Source organism: Pteropus vampyrus, unplaced genomic scaffold, assembly GCF_000151845.1.
Source record: "Pteropus vampyrus isolate Shadow unplaced genomic scaffold, Pvam_2.0 Scaffold193, whole genome shotgun sequence".
In the NCBI taxonomy this organism is placed as follows: domain Eukaryota; kingdom Metazoa; phylum Chordata; class Mammalia; order Chiroptera; family Pteropodidae; genus Pteropus; species Pteropus vampyrus.
The window spans coordinates 3,043,278-3,058,987 of NW_011888974.1; the positions used below are offsets into that span (position 1 = coordinate 3,043,278).

Below are 15,710 nucleotides of genomic sequence, written 5' to 3' on the forward strand. Positions count from 1 at the left end.
AACACACACTTCCAGGTCCTACACTTCCTGAATCATGAGTAGGACTGGATATCCAATTCTTTTATCTCCCCGATTCATTCTGATGAGCCCATCAGCGCTCTGCTGTTTAGGGGATGTTGTTCCTAAAGAATGGGAACAAAACCTACTAGATAATTTGTGGGGCACAGTGCAAAATAAAAATACAGGGCCCCTTGTTTTAAAAGCTGGAGAAAACAACCCATTAAAAGTATTAAACAACACAGCTTTTTCCCTTTTTCTGAGGCCTCTCTGTCTTGACCTGTCATTTGTGTATTTTCACATGTGCTCTCTTGGGCACGGGGATCCTGGTGGGGCAAATGCAGACCCTCGCAGGCACCCTTGGACCCCTCCCTGCAACTCCATCATGTTCAAGCACACACATGTGCAACCCTTTCTACCAGCCTCCAGGCTGAAGCACTTCGCCACAGCTGGGGGCAGGGAAGTCAGGCCAGGCATCTCCCCTTCCCAAGGGTCCCCTATCCTACAGCGGACAGGCAATCCTCTACAGTTCAGCAATCTCTGTCCCAAAACATACTAGGAGCCAGAATGGCAAGAGGCTCTCCATTCTCAGTCACCTGCTGAACAGGCTGGGGTACTGTCAACCCAGCACAGGGACTGCGGACACCATGCCCCACTCCAGGATGTCATCGGGTACTCGTACCCAGTCCCAACCCTCCCTGAGCCCACATCCTGGCTCCAGGCAGAGGCAGAGGGTAGCAGAGGTCATTGGTCAGTGTGGAGAGGGAGAGGCCAGATGGCCCTGGGGCGTCAGAGGCTGGGGCGCAAGCAGCTGAGAACTCTCCCCCAAGGAGGGGGTAGGGGACAGTGAATGGGACATGGTAAGAACTGAGGATCAAGTCCCCGAATATGCTCTGCTGTCCTATTAGACTTTACTTACAAAGCACACATTTAAAGATAAAGAGTATTGAAAATTTCAAGACAAGAAGCACTAAGCATTAAACCCCAAGCATGGAATCCATCAGGTTCTGGCCTCTGAACTGGTCAAATGGTCATGCCTGGGGACACATGAAGGGAGGAAGGAGACTGGGAGAGGGAGAGAGATGGAAGAGGGAGAAATGAAAGGAGGGGGAAGGGACAAGTCGGGATGCAGCAGTGTCATCATCAGGCGTAAGAGCATTTCCAAAACTGACTTGCCGGAGAGTTTCTAAATAGAAAACAAAAAGCAGTCGCAAGTTCTGAATTTCATCCCATCACTTTTTAAAATTGTCTAGAAATGGGTAAAAACCCTGAACATCAGGCTAGAATATAGCCAGGTTTCAAAAAGGACAGAAACTAGTCTCTGTGAGCAGCCCGGGAGCCTTCCCTCCTGATGCGCCTTGTCTTATCATTTCTGAAAGGGGTTTTACGTCCAGGGCCACTATGCCACAGGGACTGAAAAGTGACCCTTGGGAGGACTCATACCCAGTCTAGATTCGCAGCCTTGGTGGGTCCTTGGTTCAGTTCACTCAACTCTATTTTGAGCCCTGGGCTGGTCCCAAACAGGCGGGTGACATTCCCCTTAGCACTCACAGTCTACTGTGGGATAAAGAGCAGTTAAGGCAGGGAAGGTACAAGAAGGGAACATTTGGACCTTAACTCAGTCATTGTGATGCAGCCTTTATGACTGAAGACATTTGGGAAAAGGCCATCCAACCTTCGAGGATTTGAGGTATACACGTCCTCACTCCATCCTGAGGCTTACTCTACATCTCCCTAGAGGAGAGAACTGCCTTAAACTTGGGCAAGAGGAGCCTCTCCCTCTGCTCTGTGCTTTTGAGGCCCCCCTCTGGCTACACCCTTCCCCAAAGGGCAAGGCGACTGTAGGGCCAAGAGGACATGACCCCCAGAGCCCACAGCCCATTTACAGACCAAGTGCAGGTACTAAGGAGCCTAGAATTCCCTCCTCAAACAGCTGAGCCCAAGGTGTGGCCAATGACAGTTGTTAGGTGAGGGGAGGAGCCTGAACTGGGGCTAGAGTGTCCACAGTATCTGTGTACCAGAGGGAAGGTGTCAGATGGGACAAGAAGGGAAGTGAAGGATGGCTCTCCCTGAACCGCTAAGTCCAGAATAAAATTCAAGGAAGCCAGGAGTTCTAAATGTGAGCCTGGCCCCCTGGGTCAGTAAGAGGGTGTGCTTGTCAAAGTCAATGACAGAATATATTTTCTCTAATAGTTTGTAAGTGTGTGTGGGCCTTTATCTGTACCCTAGCCTCACGCCCTGCAAATGTCAGGGGTGGCCCAAGCTTGCAGGTGATATAGGTAAGAGAAGTCTGTGCTCATCCACATAAGGCCATTTTGACCCAGCATCATTAAACGGCTTCTTCAAAATGCTCCTCCTGGAAAAAGTGCTGATGGGAATGCAAATGATAGAACACCTCTGAAGGGTGATTTGACACTAGCAGAATTATGTATGTAGACACTTACCCTTCACTCAGAAAACCCACTCTAAAAAATGTATCCTAAAGAGTCGCTTGCAAAAATAATGTATTCATGCACATTATGCACAATAACATGTGACATTATACATAACACAAAGGGTTGGAACAACACAATGTCTCTCAGAGGGATGAGCGAAATAAACTGCAGTCATTCACACCACGCAGAACGGTGGAGCTGTGAAAATGAATGCAGGAGACATGAACAGTTCTGGATGTGGATGGTGCCGATGGTTTCACAACAGTATGAATGTATTTAATACCACTGAACTGTACACTCAAAGATGGATAAGACGGTAGATTTTGCTACGTATATTTTAAACATAATTTTTAAAATTGTGAAAAAAGGAATGAATACAGAAGGTATCCATGCCCTGATATAGAGCAATCTCCATAGCACATTGTAAAGGAAAACAAAAAGGCCAACTGCAGGGCGGTGTAACTGCTCCACCACCTCTGTGTAAGAAGGGGGGAAGCAGATAATGCACAAACGCGCACACACACACACACGCATGCACGCGCTTACATTTGCAAAACCAAACAGTGGAAAGGTAAAGTAAAAACCAATTCAAAACATGGTTACCTACATATAGTAGATAATGGGAAAATTATTTATACAAGTATTCCAGTAATTAAATGAAACAGAAATGTCAGAATTAGAATAGGACCTTCAGGAGCGTCACAGTCATGGAGCAGCCTCCTGCGGTCTCCTCTGCAAATGGGCTCTGTGGCCTAGCTCCCCCGTCCCCGCCACCGGTAATCACGCACCAAGACCCACGAGGGGTCACCACCGAGGTTTCCACCAGCCCACAAGCAAGAGCATGGCAGCCATCCCCTCCGGAGGCTCACTGGTGGCCACCCACGAGTGCTACCGGCGCCACCTGGGTTCCGCTTGCAGTAACGGCTCCTATGGAAATGCCAAGGACCTTGAGGAAGCCATCCCCACCACCCTGGTCTCCCCAAGGCTGGGTCATTGGTGGGTGAGCCTCTTTTTCAGGAAGTCCATTCTCCCCTTCATGGCCACAGCGTTGAAGTCTCCAGAGCACTCGCAATCTCTCCAGGCTTCCAGCAGCATGATCACCTATGACCTAGCTCCAGAAGCCACAAGGAAGCAGCCTAGTGGCCTGCCCAGGAAAACCAATAGCTGGCCCCCATCCTGGGTGGCTATCACCAGCCACCAGACTTGCAGAGGCACTAGGCTCTTTCGCACCCCTTTCCCCCCATCCCGCCCCATAGACAAGGCAGGCTGCAGCAAGCAGAAGGAGTCAGATTCTTTAATATCAAAACAACAAAACACCAAAAAGGAGCCTGAGAGAGTCTCACTCTTTACTGTCCTAGCCACACATGAGCTTTCCTGACACCCATAACTGTGTGCTTTGCACCAAGAAAAAAATAAATAGCCAGCCCCCCGCTACCAAAAAAAGGACCATTCTACAACCCTTAATGAAATAATAACATAGGCAAAGATCATCAACACAAGAGAGAGATGATGAGACTTTGTGGGATTCCTGAGATGATTCTTGATGGAAGACAACTACACAACGAAAGAAGTCACTTTGACAAAATAATAATAATAATAATAATGGAGAAATATGAGGAGAAGGAGGAGGAAAAGGAGAAGGAACCAAAATCTAATCAAGCCTTTCTATCCAATTTCTAGATTCTTGGAAATACTGAGGACAGAGGAACATGTTGACGAACTCCTGAACGAGGAAAACTCTATCAGGCCTAGCTTCTTCACCCAATAAATTGCAAGGAAAAGAGAGAGATAGAAGGAGAAACCTGTAGACAGTGGTGTTCTGGTGAATGTTTAATAGATAAAAATATCATGTCCTCTCACATTAGTCACTTCGGGCTGCCATAACAAAATACCATAGACTGGATGGCTTAAGCAATAGACATTTATTTTTCTCTGATCTGTAGGCTGGGAAGTCCAAGGTCAAGGTGCTGGCAGATTCCATTCCTGGTGAGGACCCTCTTCCTGGCTTGGAGATAACTGCCTTCTCCCTGTGTCTCCACATGGCAGAGACAGAAAAGGGTAGGGGTGGGGGGACTTCTGGTCTTTCTTCCTCTCCTTATAAAGACATTAATCCCATCATTGGGTCCCACCCTCATTAACCTTATCTAAACCTAATCACCTCCCAAAGGCCCTACCTCCAAATGCCAGCACATTGGGGGTAAGGCTTCAATACATGAATCTTGGGGAGCACAACATTCACTTCATAACACGTCTTAATACTATGTGATAAACTGGAACTACTATGAAGCATTCTTGCCTCCCCCAAAAAGAGATATTAAATCTAATTGTAACTTTACATCTAATCTCCAATATAGAAGACATACAGAAAGTAGAGGATCAAACTAATTATACCACTTGGAAGTAATCAGCCCAATCTAGAACATGGGCATCCTATAGGACGACTGGCCTTCTTTAACAAGTCGATGTAATGGGGGTGGGGAGGGGAGAGGGGAGCATTCTTTTTAAGGAGAGCGGATGCTTCTACATTGAAAGAAACTAAAGAGACACAGAAACCAATAAGTGGACTTTGATTAGATTCAGATTTAAGAAAACTAACAATAAAAAACATTTTTTGGACAATTGGAGAAATCTGAATGCAGATTGGATTTTAGATCCAGTAATAAGGAATAAAAAATAAGGAATCATAGCAGTAGTAGTAAAGAAGGACTGGGAATTTGTTAGATGTGGTGATGGTATGGTGGTAAGGAATCAGGTGTATCCTGAATATCACCAGTGAAATGAACATGAGTCTGGGATTTGCTTTAAAATAAATAGTACACATACACACCACATACACGAGTATTTGGGGGTGGGGGCGAAATAAGTGCAGCAAAATGTAATGGTTGGCGAATTCCAGTGAAGGTCCATGAGGGTTGGTTTTACCTTTCACTTGTGTGTAGACTTGAAAACCTCCATTGAAAAAATTTTTAATACGATATTTTTAAATGTCCCGCAAATCAAACTGTTCGGCTTCAGAGAGAACAGCAATTCTTAACTGGGTGCGATTTTGCCCTTCGGGGGACATCTGGCAGTATCTGGCAGTCTTTGTGGTTGTCGCAGTTGGGAGGTGGGGGTGTGCTACTGGCATTTAGTGGGTAGAGGCCAGGGCTGCTGCTGAAAATTCTGCAACGCACGGGATGGCTCCACAATAAAGGACTATCCGGTCCACCATGTCAAAAACACCCAGGCTGAGAAACCTTGATATAGAGATACGCAGACTGTTCCAGGTGCTCACAGGAGAGCATCTAACTCAGCAGGGAAAGGCATTCCAAGCAAATGAAATAGCATATGCAAAGAAACAGAGGTGTGAGAGAAATAAGGAATACCATGTAGCTGGTATAGAAAGACAGAGATAGGCTTTAAAAGGGCAGCCTTTATAGGTAGTGCCGGAAAGGGTGGATTGTATCATGAAGGCTGGGCTGCAAACACAACACACTTGCCTCCGCTTCCCTGTCTCACACTCACAGTGACATCACTAGACTGTCCAGGCACTCCTCACTGAGCCCAGACTCTACCTCAGAATCTTTCTTGACACACTGGCCTGGGTAGCTCTTATCAATTGAGAGTTGACCTAAGAGCTGAAACTTCTCTGCCAAGCTGATGTAAGAGATGGTGGGCCACCAAAGGATTTAAACCAGGGGAGAGGCCTCTATGGCAGCTGAGAAAGGTCCATCAGCCAGCAGTGTGGAGGAGACAGACAGATCACTATAGAACTAAAACAGGTCCCATCAGACAGCAGCTAGGTTGGCACTGCTGATAAGCAATGGTTTTCCTAAAACAGACTGACAGCCCTCCTGACCCTCCGCAGAAAGCAGGAGGACTTCCTCGGGTGGTGGTGGAGGGTGGGGGCTTTCTAGGCAGCTGGGAGAGAAGGTCGAGAGGAAAGGAAGTTGAAGATGTCAGCAAGATGCAAGTTAGATTGGAAAGGCCATGAAGACAGGACAGGCTGACAGAGAGCAAAGAAGAGAATCAGCCATGTGAGTGAGGGAATGAGAGATGAGGGCAAAAAGGCTTGAGTTCAGAGTTTAAGATATTGAGATATTGAGGTACGAGGTTCCTACAGAAGAGCAAGAACTAGGAAGAGACCAAGGAAAGTGGCTGAGGTGCAGGGAAGGAGAGGGAAAGGCCTAGAAATGTGACACTGGGCATTGGTGAGCCATATACCTGAACATCCAGGTGCCCAGAATAATGGCAGAATGGGGGAGGAATGGGGAGGGAATGGGCATCCTAAAGGGGTGAGAATGACAGGTTCAGGTGAGGGTTCAGGAGAAACTCTCATTCATTGGTATAGCATCATGAAAAGTGTGACCCAGAGCGAGAGCACTCAGCACACCTGGATGACAGCCAGGAGGAGCTGGTCAGCTGGAATGGAGAGTAAGAGGCAGCCTGTAGCATAGGGGGCCAGTGGGTGGCGTGTCAGCTGGAGAAGGGTCTGCACACATGGCTAAGCAGCTCGGACTCTCCTGATCACAGTGGGGACTGCCGAAGGGTACAAGCCAGGGAAATGAGGTCAGAGCTGTGTTTTGCAAAGTCAGTCTGTGCCCTCCTTTCTGCTCCAGGTGCCTCGCATACATGCCCTCCCAAATCCTGGTCTCCATTGGGTATTCATCATGCAGACCAGAAAACAGGCTCAAGAAGGTTAAGGACTATGTGCAAGTCCACATTATGGATTAGGGGCAGAGCTGGAAGCCCCATCCCACTATGGTGAGAGGAGCAGTAGCCCTTAGACCCATAGAAAGGCCCTGCCCTGGGCCATTCACTTGAGAGGGCTCTGCTCTGGCCTCCTCTAGCTGTGCCCCTCCTGTAAGATGACAAGTCTAGGGGGCCGAGAGGAAGTACCCACAAAGGCTCCTGCCTTCTGGGGGCTCAGGTGTCCTGCCCAAATGGCCCTGAGCCTAATTCCAGGGCCATTTCTCCCAGGCCATCCTTCCAAGCAGACCCCACAGCCAGTGTGCCCATTCCTAGGCCAAAGGGTGTGAACTGAACTTGGACATTCAGGTTGAGGGGGTCCATAAGCCTGTGCATAAGGCCCCTCACAGTGTGGAAGGAATACAGGTTAGAGGGTGGGCCAGGCCCAGCTCTCCCCCTGCTGCCATATTTCAGAGCAAAATTCTAAAGCATCTAAGAATTCCTCATTTGAACCTGGCTCTCCAGATCACTGCAAAGGTATATTCATCAAAGTTGGAGAACAGAACCTACTTATTCAAGCATCGTTCACTTGATTCACAGCCTGTAGATATTTAGCCCTGCAGTATGTGGCTTCCATTTGTCCTCAGGCCTGTACAGGAGTATGTGGTTTATGGAATGAGTGCCATTCTTCAGGGAAGTAGCAAAAAGCAACGTTGTCCTTTGCCCCCTGGCTCACAGACCATTCTTTGGATGTATTCCTTTCCTCTCCTAAAATCCAGCAGGCCCCACAGTTCTTCTGGTTTCTCTCAGTTAGAACACTCTCACTCCAAGAATTAATATTAAAACTCTATCTTTTATCCAAATTAAAACTCCTCCTTCTTCCAGCTGAGAGATATGCACCAGGGATGGGGTACAGGCCCTTCTCTGATCTCACTCCTCATGTCCTGGGCTCTGATCACCAGCTCCTGTTTTGGACCCTTTTGAGTTGGATATAGAGGTGAGGAGAAGACAAAAGACAAGACCCCTGATAAAGATCTGTGGGAGGGAGGAGAAAGAAGTGAGTGTGATCTGCATACTTTAAAGAGTGATACAAATGTATTATTATCCTTACGAGGGTAGAATAGAAGAACCGGGGCAGAGAGTTGTGGGGCTCAGTCCTTAGTGCAGTCCTCCGGCCAATTAATGTTGCATTGCCCTTCAGCTTTTATTCGGCATCTGAACTCAGCTATGTGACTGACAAAAATCATTAGTGGCCCATAGCAGGGCTGCAAGATTCTACTAGAAACAGGCTGCTGAGGAATTGGGGTCCTCTTCTTTTGCCAAAATAGCTTAAACAAAGGAGTCCACCCTGGGCTTCTGACAGAAGTGACCAGAGAAGAGCTCCTCTGGGTAAGGCAAGATGCCTCCAGTACATGTCACCTGGCTCTGAAGGGTGGGCACAGGTACACACACACACACACACACACACACACACACACACACACACACACACACACACACACACACACACACACACACAGAATACAAACCACATCCAAAAACCAGATGTCGATAAGTACAATACCATGAAATAAAGGAAGACTATTTATCAAAAACAGCTCTGTCACTTTTCCCATCGACTGAGACCAAGCCACTGTAAACACATGTATGGAGCCAAAGCTGTGAAGTGCACCATTCTAAACGCTGTCCCCAAGCCTTCTGCTTTTGAGGCTCTTGAATTTCAAAGCTATGGACCACCTGTGACTGATTGCTCATAAGACATAGGAACATGTGCAACCAGGCCAGCTCAAGCCTGCAATGTCCACTCTGAGCTTTGTATGAAAGGGCTCAGTTATGCTCAGGAGCATCAATCTCAAGAATCTGGACACTGCCCCAAGCCTTAACACCTCCTAGTATCCTATTTGGGAATCTATTTTCCATAAATTCATCCAGATCCTCCCTGAACCTATTTATACCTTTTCCCTACTCCCATCTAGATGGAAAGAGTTCTGGAAGATTACCACATTTGTTTGGGCCTCTTTTTATTTGTGCTAAAACAATCCCTTCCAAGTTTCTGCAGAGGTCCCTGAGTTCCCGCCCACCAAACACCAGAACTTCTGTCCCCATTCACTCACTCCCTTCATGGACTTCACCTCTGGCTCCTCTCAGAGCATGTATTCAAGGCTTCAGGAGCCTTTCCCCCTGCCCCACCTGCCCCCTTCCCACACTTTTAAATTACGAAAGTAATGCCTGAGAATACGCTTCTTGTAAAACATGAAAATAAGACACAAGCAGACGTAAGAAAAAAATGGACATTCTCTTTTACCCTCTCCCCTCCCCGCCACCACAGCCCCAGGTTTCTTCATATAGGTAACTGTGGAAAATGGTTTCCAACAAACTTTTTTCTTTCTAGGCATTTATATACCTAGACATAGATCAGCATTTTTCTTTTTCATAAGTGAGATCATGCTGTACATATCATTCTGCAACTTGAAAAGCTTGTTTTTCAGACTATTCTCATATGGAAGTGTGCAGAGGCCACACTACTGTGGGTGTTTGGAGAATAATACTAATAGAAGCTTTGGGTAAGTATTTCCAAACAGAAAGAGGGAAATAAAATCACATACAAAGTGTTCCAGAAGCACTTTCATAAGCTTTGCTGTGTCTCACCCTATCCAGCCATTGAGTGTACATTCTTCCCAGCACAAAATATCCCGTCTCCTTCCTATAAGACATTGCCAGAATTCATTTTGGTCGCCCTCCCTGGTTTGGTAAATACAAGGAGAAAAGAACTGAGGTCTGTCTATGATAAGCAGAGTGGGGGTGCTGTAGAAAGCACAGGATTATGAGGTCAAGTCCTGAGTTGTCACGGAACTGGAGACCCCTCTCTGGGCTTCAGTTTCCTCGGTTAAAGGTAAGATAATACTCTAATAGCTAACTCTGGAGTAGTTTCAGGACCAAGAGATGGATGGTACGAATGCAGATTGTGTGTTCTAGAAAGCTGTTACGGCCATGTGAGTCGTAATTATTATTAAACGGCGAAAAGTTAAACTCGAGTGAGTGGCGCAAAGGAGGCCTTTGGCGACTTTTACGTTCGTGCTTACGCGTTTTCTGGGGAAATTCAACCGCGGGGTTGAGGAGACGCTGCCCTAAACGTCTCAGCGGTGACCAGGGCGCCACCTGCCGGCGGAGAAGGCCGCCGCGGCTCCAGGAACCGTGGTCTGGGTGACCCGACTCCTACTTACACCCACCGAGGAACCATCTGATCCGAGCCGGTTCCACGTCCCGTCCCCAGGAGGCTGGGGAGCCTCCGCCGAGGCTCCTACGCGGTCCCAGCCCTAAAGACCGGACAGAATCGTCCCTCTGGTGTCCCTGGGCAGCGGGCAGGAGAGGCGGGGGACCTGGACGCGCGTCTTTGGCAACCCGGGAACCTGCTGCCCAACACAAAGCCGCCGCCGCGCAGGTGAGCGCGTTGGAGCCACGTGAGCCGGTGAACGTCCAGAGACTGAGCCACCCAACCCCAGCCAGCCACGGTTGCCCGCTCGGCGCCTGTGCTGCAGGTTTCAGCCACCTCCACTCAGAGCCAGGAGCCGAGGGGGCAAAGGTTGGGAGAACAAGGAGAAGAGCAGGAAGGCTGGGCCCCGCACCTTCAGTCCCTCCGCCTCCGTCCCCCAGCCCCCACTGTTCTTGTCCCCAGCCCCCAACCATCCACGTCCCCAGCCCACAGTCCTCCACAGCCTGGCGCCCCCCAGGCTTCGCCTCTCCGCGCCCCCAGCCCCCACTGTCCTTGTCCCCAGACCCCGACCACCCAGCATCCCCAGCCCCCAATCTTCGACTGCCCCGCTCCTCCAGGCCCCACCACCCCTCGCCACTCACCGGCGGCCCCCGTAGCCACTGCCGGGGGAGCCAGCGCCCGGCTCGGGGTAGCCGTGCTGCTGCAGGGCTGCGGCCGGGAATGGGTAGAGGAAGCCGGTGGCCAGCGCCGACCCACAGAGGCAGCAGCACGCCCAGGGCAAGAGCAGAGCCAGCTTCATCTTGCGCGGCCGCCCTCGGGGACCCGGAGTCCCGGGCGGGAGGACAGTCAGGGGCGCACCCGCGGCCGGACCGGACCCGCGGCCCCCGCCGGGAGCAGAACTAGCGAGCCGACGAGCGAGCAGAGCCCGGGTCCGAGCTAGAAAAGTCTGGGGGGCGCCCACGCCTCTCCAAGGCCGCCTTTTCAAATTCGGTGAGGTGGGCTCTGCGCCGTCAAAGGGGGCGTGGGGCTTTGTCATTAACCCTCGGCAGTCCGGGGCCAAAGAGGCAGCCGCGGCCGCAGAGCTGGAGTATGAGCTCTGCTGGGGGGTCCCGCAAGCCGCGTGCCCTGAAAGCCAGACTTTGCTCTTGGGTTCCCCACACACACACTCTTTCGAACCTTCCCAATCAAACCCTCTCCGGGTCCGCGAATGCTTGTGGAGCCCCCTACTCCGTGCCTGGCAAATTCACCTGGCAAAGTTGTTTCATCCCCACAACATTGCTCTTTATTAGGAAGTACCATTCCCATTTTTCAGAGGTGGAAACTGAGACTCAAAAGAGTTCAGCCAGAAAAATAAAAGCTTCTTGTCAAGGGCTCTTTGGACCAAACCATTGCATACCCAGGCTTCCCCAGAATAATCTTCCCCTTTCACCTCCAGCCCTTACCTTGCCAGCTGTGTTTTCAAGGTGAGAAGTATCTGGGAATGAAGGAAGCTCTCAATTTGAGTGAGAAGTTGTCCCTAGAATCACAGATCATGAAGCATCCGATCTGGAAAGGAGCTGAGGAAGATGTAATACAATGTCACCTTCTACAGACCAAAAGGCTGAGTCCCAGATCACACATGAGCCCATGGCTAGCCTGCCCCCAAGTTAAGTCTTCACTGTGCAGCAGGATGCCCACAGCACTGTACCCTGCCCAAAGAACATTTGAAATCCATCCCGTGCCTCACCTCCCAAGTTAAGTGTCTTTTTCTAATTCTCCCAAAAGCATCCCAGGGGCTTGCAGAGGCCCTGAGGCTTTTTCTGCCCCTGCTAATAGTGGGGAGACCTTGGTCTGTAAAATGCCTGTTGGACTGGAGAGAGGCCATCAGATATGGAAGTGCTTAATGGACTACAACTCTCCTGTGACTTTTGCCCTCTCGTTTGCATATTCCAGTGTACCCATATGTACATATCCCATGTATACTCGGCGTACACATCCCAAAATATCATATCCAACCCTCTTCACTCTCTCCCCAAACTACACATCCATATCTACTCGATTCCCTCAAATCCTGCTGGGGCCTTTCAAATGGAACTTCCACACTTCACAGGTCTAGAGTCTCCATCTAGGAATCAGATGGATAGAGTCCATCTCAGAGTGGACAGCCCTCTAATGTGAAACATAATTTGGACCTAGGACCACGTCCTTCATCTTGCCCTCCATCCCTCTATCAAGGCCTAAAAGATTTGGAGAATTTGGGTTATCAGGGGATTTTCAGTGCCTCCCCCAAAAGGAATCTGAACTGTGCTCTTTGGGCAGTTGGCCAACACACAATAAATGATGAGGTCACCCCCCCTCCCCAGGAATTTGTAAGCATTCTGTCTTCCTCCTTCTCCTTTACTTGCATAATGAGATCTTAAAGACCAGAAAATTCCATGTCGCTGTAAGTTGGCTTTATGCTGCAGTCATTACAGTATGAGAACAAGAATTTCATTTTTATCTTAAACTCATTTTTCCAGTGCCACAGGCTGCACCCAAGCTAGAGGGACCAAGGAGTAGGGATAACACTACTCTGTATACCACAGGATTCTTTTAGGGAAAAAAAGATTTAGGAAAAGAATGAATACATCTCAGAAACTTTAGGACCGAGGCAGTTGTCTGAGTTTGGTCCTCCTCTTCGCACGAAGACAATAAGCTCATTTTGGCCCCACAAAGGTACCGGGAAATGCCTGCGCGTCCAGCATTGTGCTGGGTGCAGCAAAGGCTGATAGAGAAGCAAATAACAAGGTTCTCATCCTCAAGGTGCTTATACTATTCCTTTGGAAGGCATTAAAATGGCCTATTTCCTTCAAAAGACAGCAGGCAGTATGGACAAATGGTCTGCAAACAAGAGGAGGTTCCATTTATATGGTGAAGGATACTCTGTATACCACAGGATTCTTTTAGGGATAAAAGGACAAAGATGCATAAAATCAAGAAATGTGATATTACCCACATTACCCAGACCCACAGGCCCAGGTCAGCTGCTGGTTCCCCCACTAACTAGCTGAGTGACCTGTAGTAAACAATGAAGAATGGATTGGCTTGTCTCCAAAGACCTTTCCGGTTCTGGCCTTCTGTAATTCGCTTTTCCCTTCATCTTCCACATCTGTCTGCAAGGCAGCTGTGGCTTTACCCAACCTTATTAAGCTACCACTCTCGTAGGCAAGATTTTCAGCTGCATCACCCCCACCAGGCCATGGGAGCCAAGAATGGAGAAGGATTCTGTGGCATCACACTGTAAAGTCCCACCAGAGAACCCAGTTAGTAGAGTCTAACTCTAACGACTACCAGTTATATAACCTTGGACAAGTTACCTACTCTCTGAGCATCCTCATCTGTAAAATCATAATAAAAGCACTTAATGTATGGGTTTGCTAAAAGAATTCAGTGAACTATTCACATAAACTGCTTGGAATCATGTGCCTAACACATTATAATGCTCAATAAGCTTAATTATTATTATTTGCAAGGCTCTAGTGAGGGATAAAATTGAAGACCACCACCCTTCTCAAACCCCCAGTGTGGAGATGGCCAGCAGGCTCATACCTGGGAGTGCTCAGAGCTTTCTCAGAAGACTAAGAGCATCAGGATTAACCTGATACATCTTACTCCATGGTCAACAATTTAAAACAAAACTTTATTTTAAAACAAGTGCAGTTTATATTATTTTTCAATATAAAACACTTGTGGTGGGCAGCAAAAGTGGGAAAGTCTGAGCAGTCCTGAAATAAAGGGTGCGGCAGTACCCTCAAAAGATCTAGTGTATTTTCAAATGTTAGCATCCCTGGCTGGCCTCTGATCAGCTCTCCATACAGGCGCTTGTCTCTGTATTTAAAAGCTATGCCCATGGCGCTCCCTAAATACATGTTAAAATCTCAGTAGAGGCAGAAGCCACTGTTCCCAAGAGCCCGAGAAATCAAGCGTTAAAGGCTTGGAGTTGGGACACTTGTTGCAGAGCTGGCATCTTCCTTCTCACTTCCTAGGTGACCTTTGGTGATCACATAACCCCCAGAACCTTGATAAAATGGAAACTGGACAACTAGGGGTCCGGGGGGGCTTCTCTGAGCCTTTATTTCCTCAACTGCTCACCACAACACTGACACGGACACTCAGGCGTTCTCATGATTCCGATTTTGCAGATCCTGTGCTCTCCCCATTCTGTAAGTTCAAAAGCACCTTAGAAACAGGGTTGTTTATACAAAGAGGGATCAGATTTCTTGGTGGAAAAAGACAAACCCACCTCCCACCACCACCAGAGAAGTGGGCTCCTCCGCAACTATGTTTCCAGGACTTTCTGATAAGAAAATATCAGTCGGCATCCTCTTTAGCAGACAAAAAGCAGATCTTCGCTTCTGCTGAAGTCAGCAGAGAGAGCCACTGAACGGAGAAGTAAATACTCATCAAGCTGGAGCCAAGGTAAATATTGACCTTCTGGCATGATAAATCCTCCTGTTAATCTAAAACAGAAATCCCCCTCCCCCAATTGCCCTATAGGACATGGATTCTGCGGTTCTCCCAGAAGTTCAGGGAGGCAGAGTAGGAACAGAGTGGTTTTCATACTGATTTCTCTAGCAGCCTGTGTTCCCAGCTGTTCCAATCCCAGGACTGCACAGAAATGAGTTGGGGTTGTCTCAAGGTAGAGGGACAGTCGCAACAGAAGGGCTTCTTTGTTTTGCTCCAAACTTTCTGTGCTTGGTGAGGGCAAAATATGAACAGAACATGGATATTTTAGAAGATATTTTGGAAGATGCCCACCCTGATTTTTTCTATGCCTGGACAACCCGCCCCCAAATTCCACCTAGGCCCTGTAAAAGAGAACACCTCTTTGCTCAGCATACCTACAAGTGTAAGTCTACCTTGTTTGCCCAAACATTGCTAATGAAATAGTCATTCAGAAGACAGCGAAATAGATGGTTACCACAAATTAGTCCCTGATCTTAAAAGTCTGAAAGGCAAAAATAAGTATTGAAGCAAAACCTGAAAAACACTAAAAAATAAGGAGTCTGCCCAGATGCCAATGCTGAAAGCCCAACTCGATGTGTTGATAAGAAGTTTGACTGCTGGCTAATGTAGCCAGAGATAAACAAATGCCTCCCTAGGGGCTTAATAAGATTAGTTAGTGATAAATGAAGAAAAGGGGTGTCTTAGTCTGTTTAGGCTGTTAGAATAGAATACCATACACTGTGTGTATGTGGAAAGGGGAGCCTTATGAACAACAAATTTATTTCTCACAATTCTGGAAACTAGAAGTCCAAGATCAAATTGCTGGCAGATTTGGGGTCAGGGGAGAACCCACTTCCCAGTTCATAGTCAGCTGTCTTTTCACTGTATCCTCATGGGGTAGAAAGGGTGAAGGAGCTCTCAAGAGTCCTTTT

The 15,710-nt window shown here is 48.2% G+C and overlaps 1 protein-coding gene and 1 pseudogene across 1 annotated transcript in view; one reads left to right on the plus strand and one right to left on the minus strand.

Moving 5' to 3' along the window:
• COL26A1 (collagen type XXVI alpha 1 chain) overlaps positions 1-11,113 on the minus strand; it is a 186,979-nt gene extending 175,866 nt beyond the window's left edge. Inside the window, 1 exon segment of the mRNA XM_011371581.1 lies at positions 10,956-11,113. Within this exon segment, the coding sequence (XP_011369883.1) occupies positions 10,956-11,113 (158 nt within the window).
• Positions 3,274-3,529, plus strand: LOC111746533 (annotated as a pseudogene).
• Positions 11,114-15,710: the final 4,597 nt, after the last annotated feature.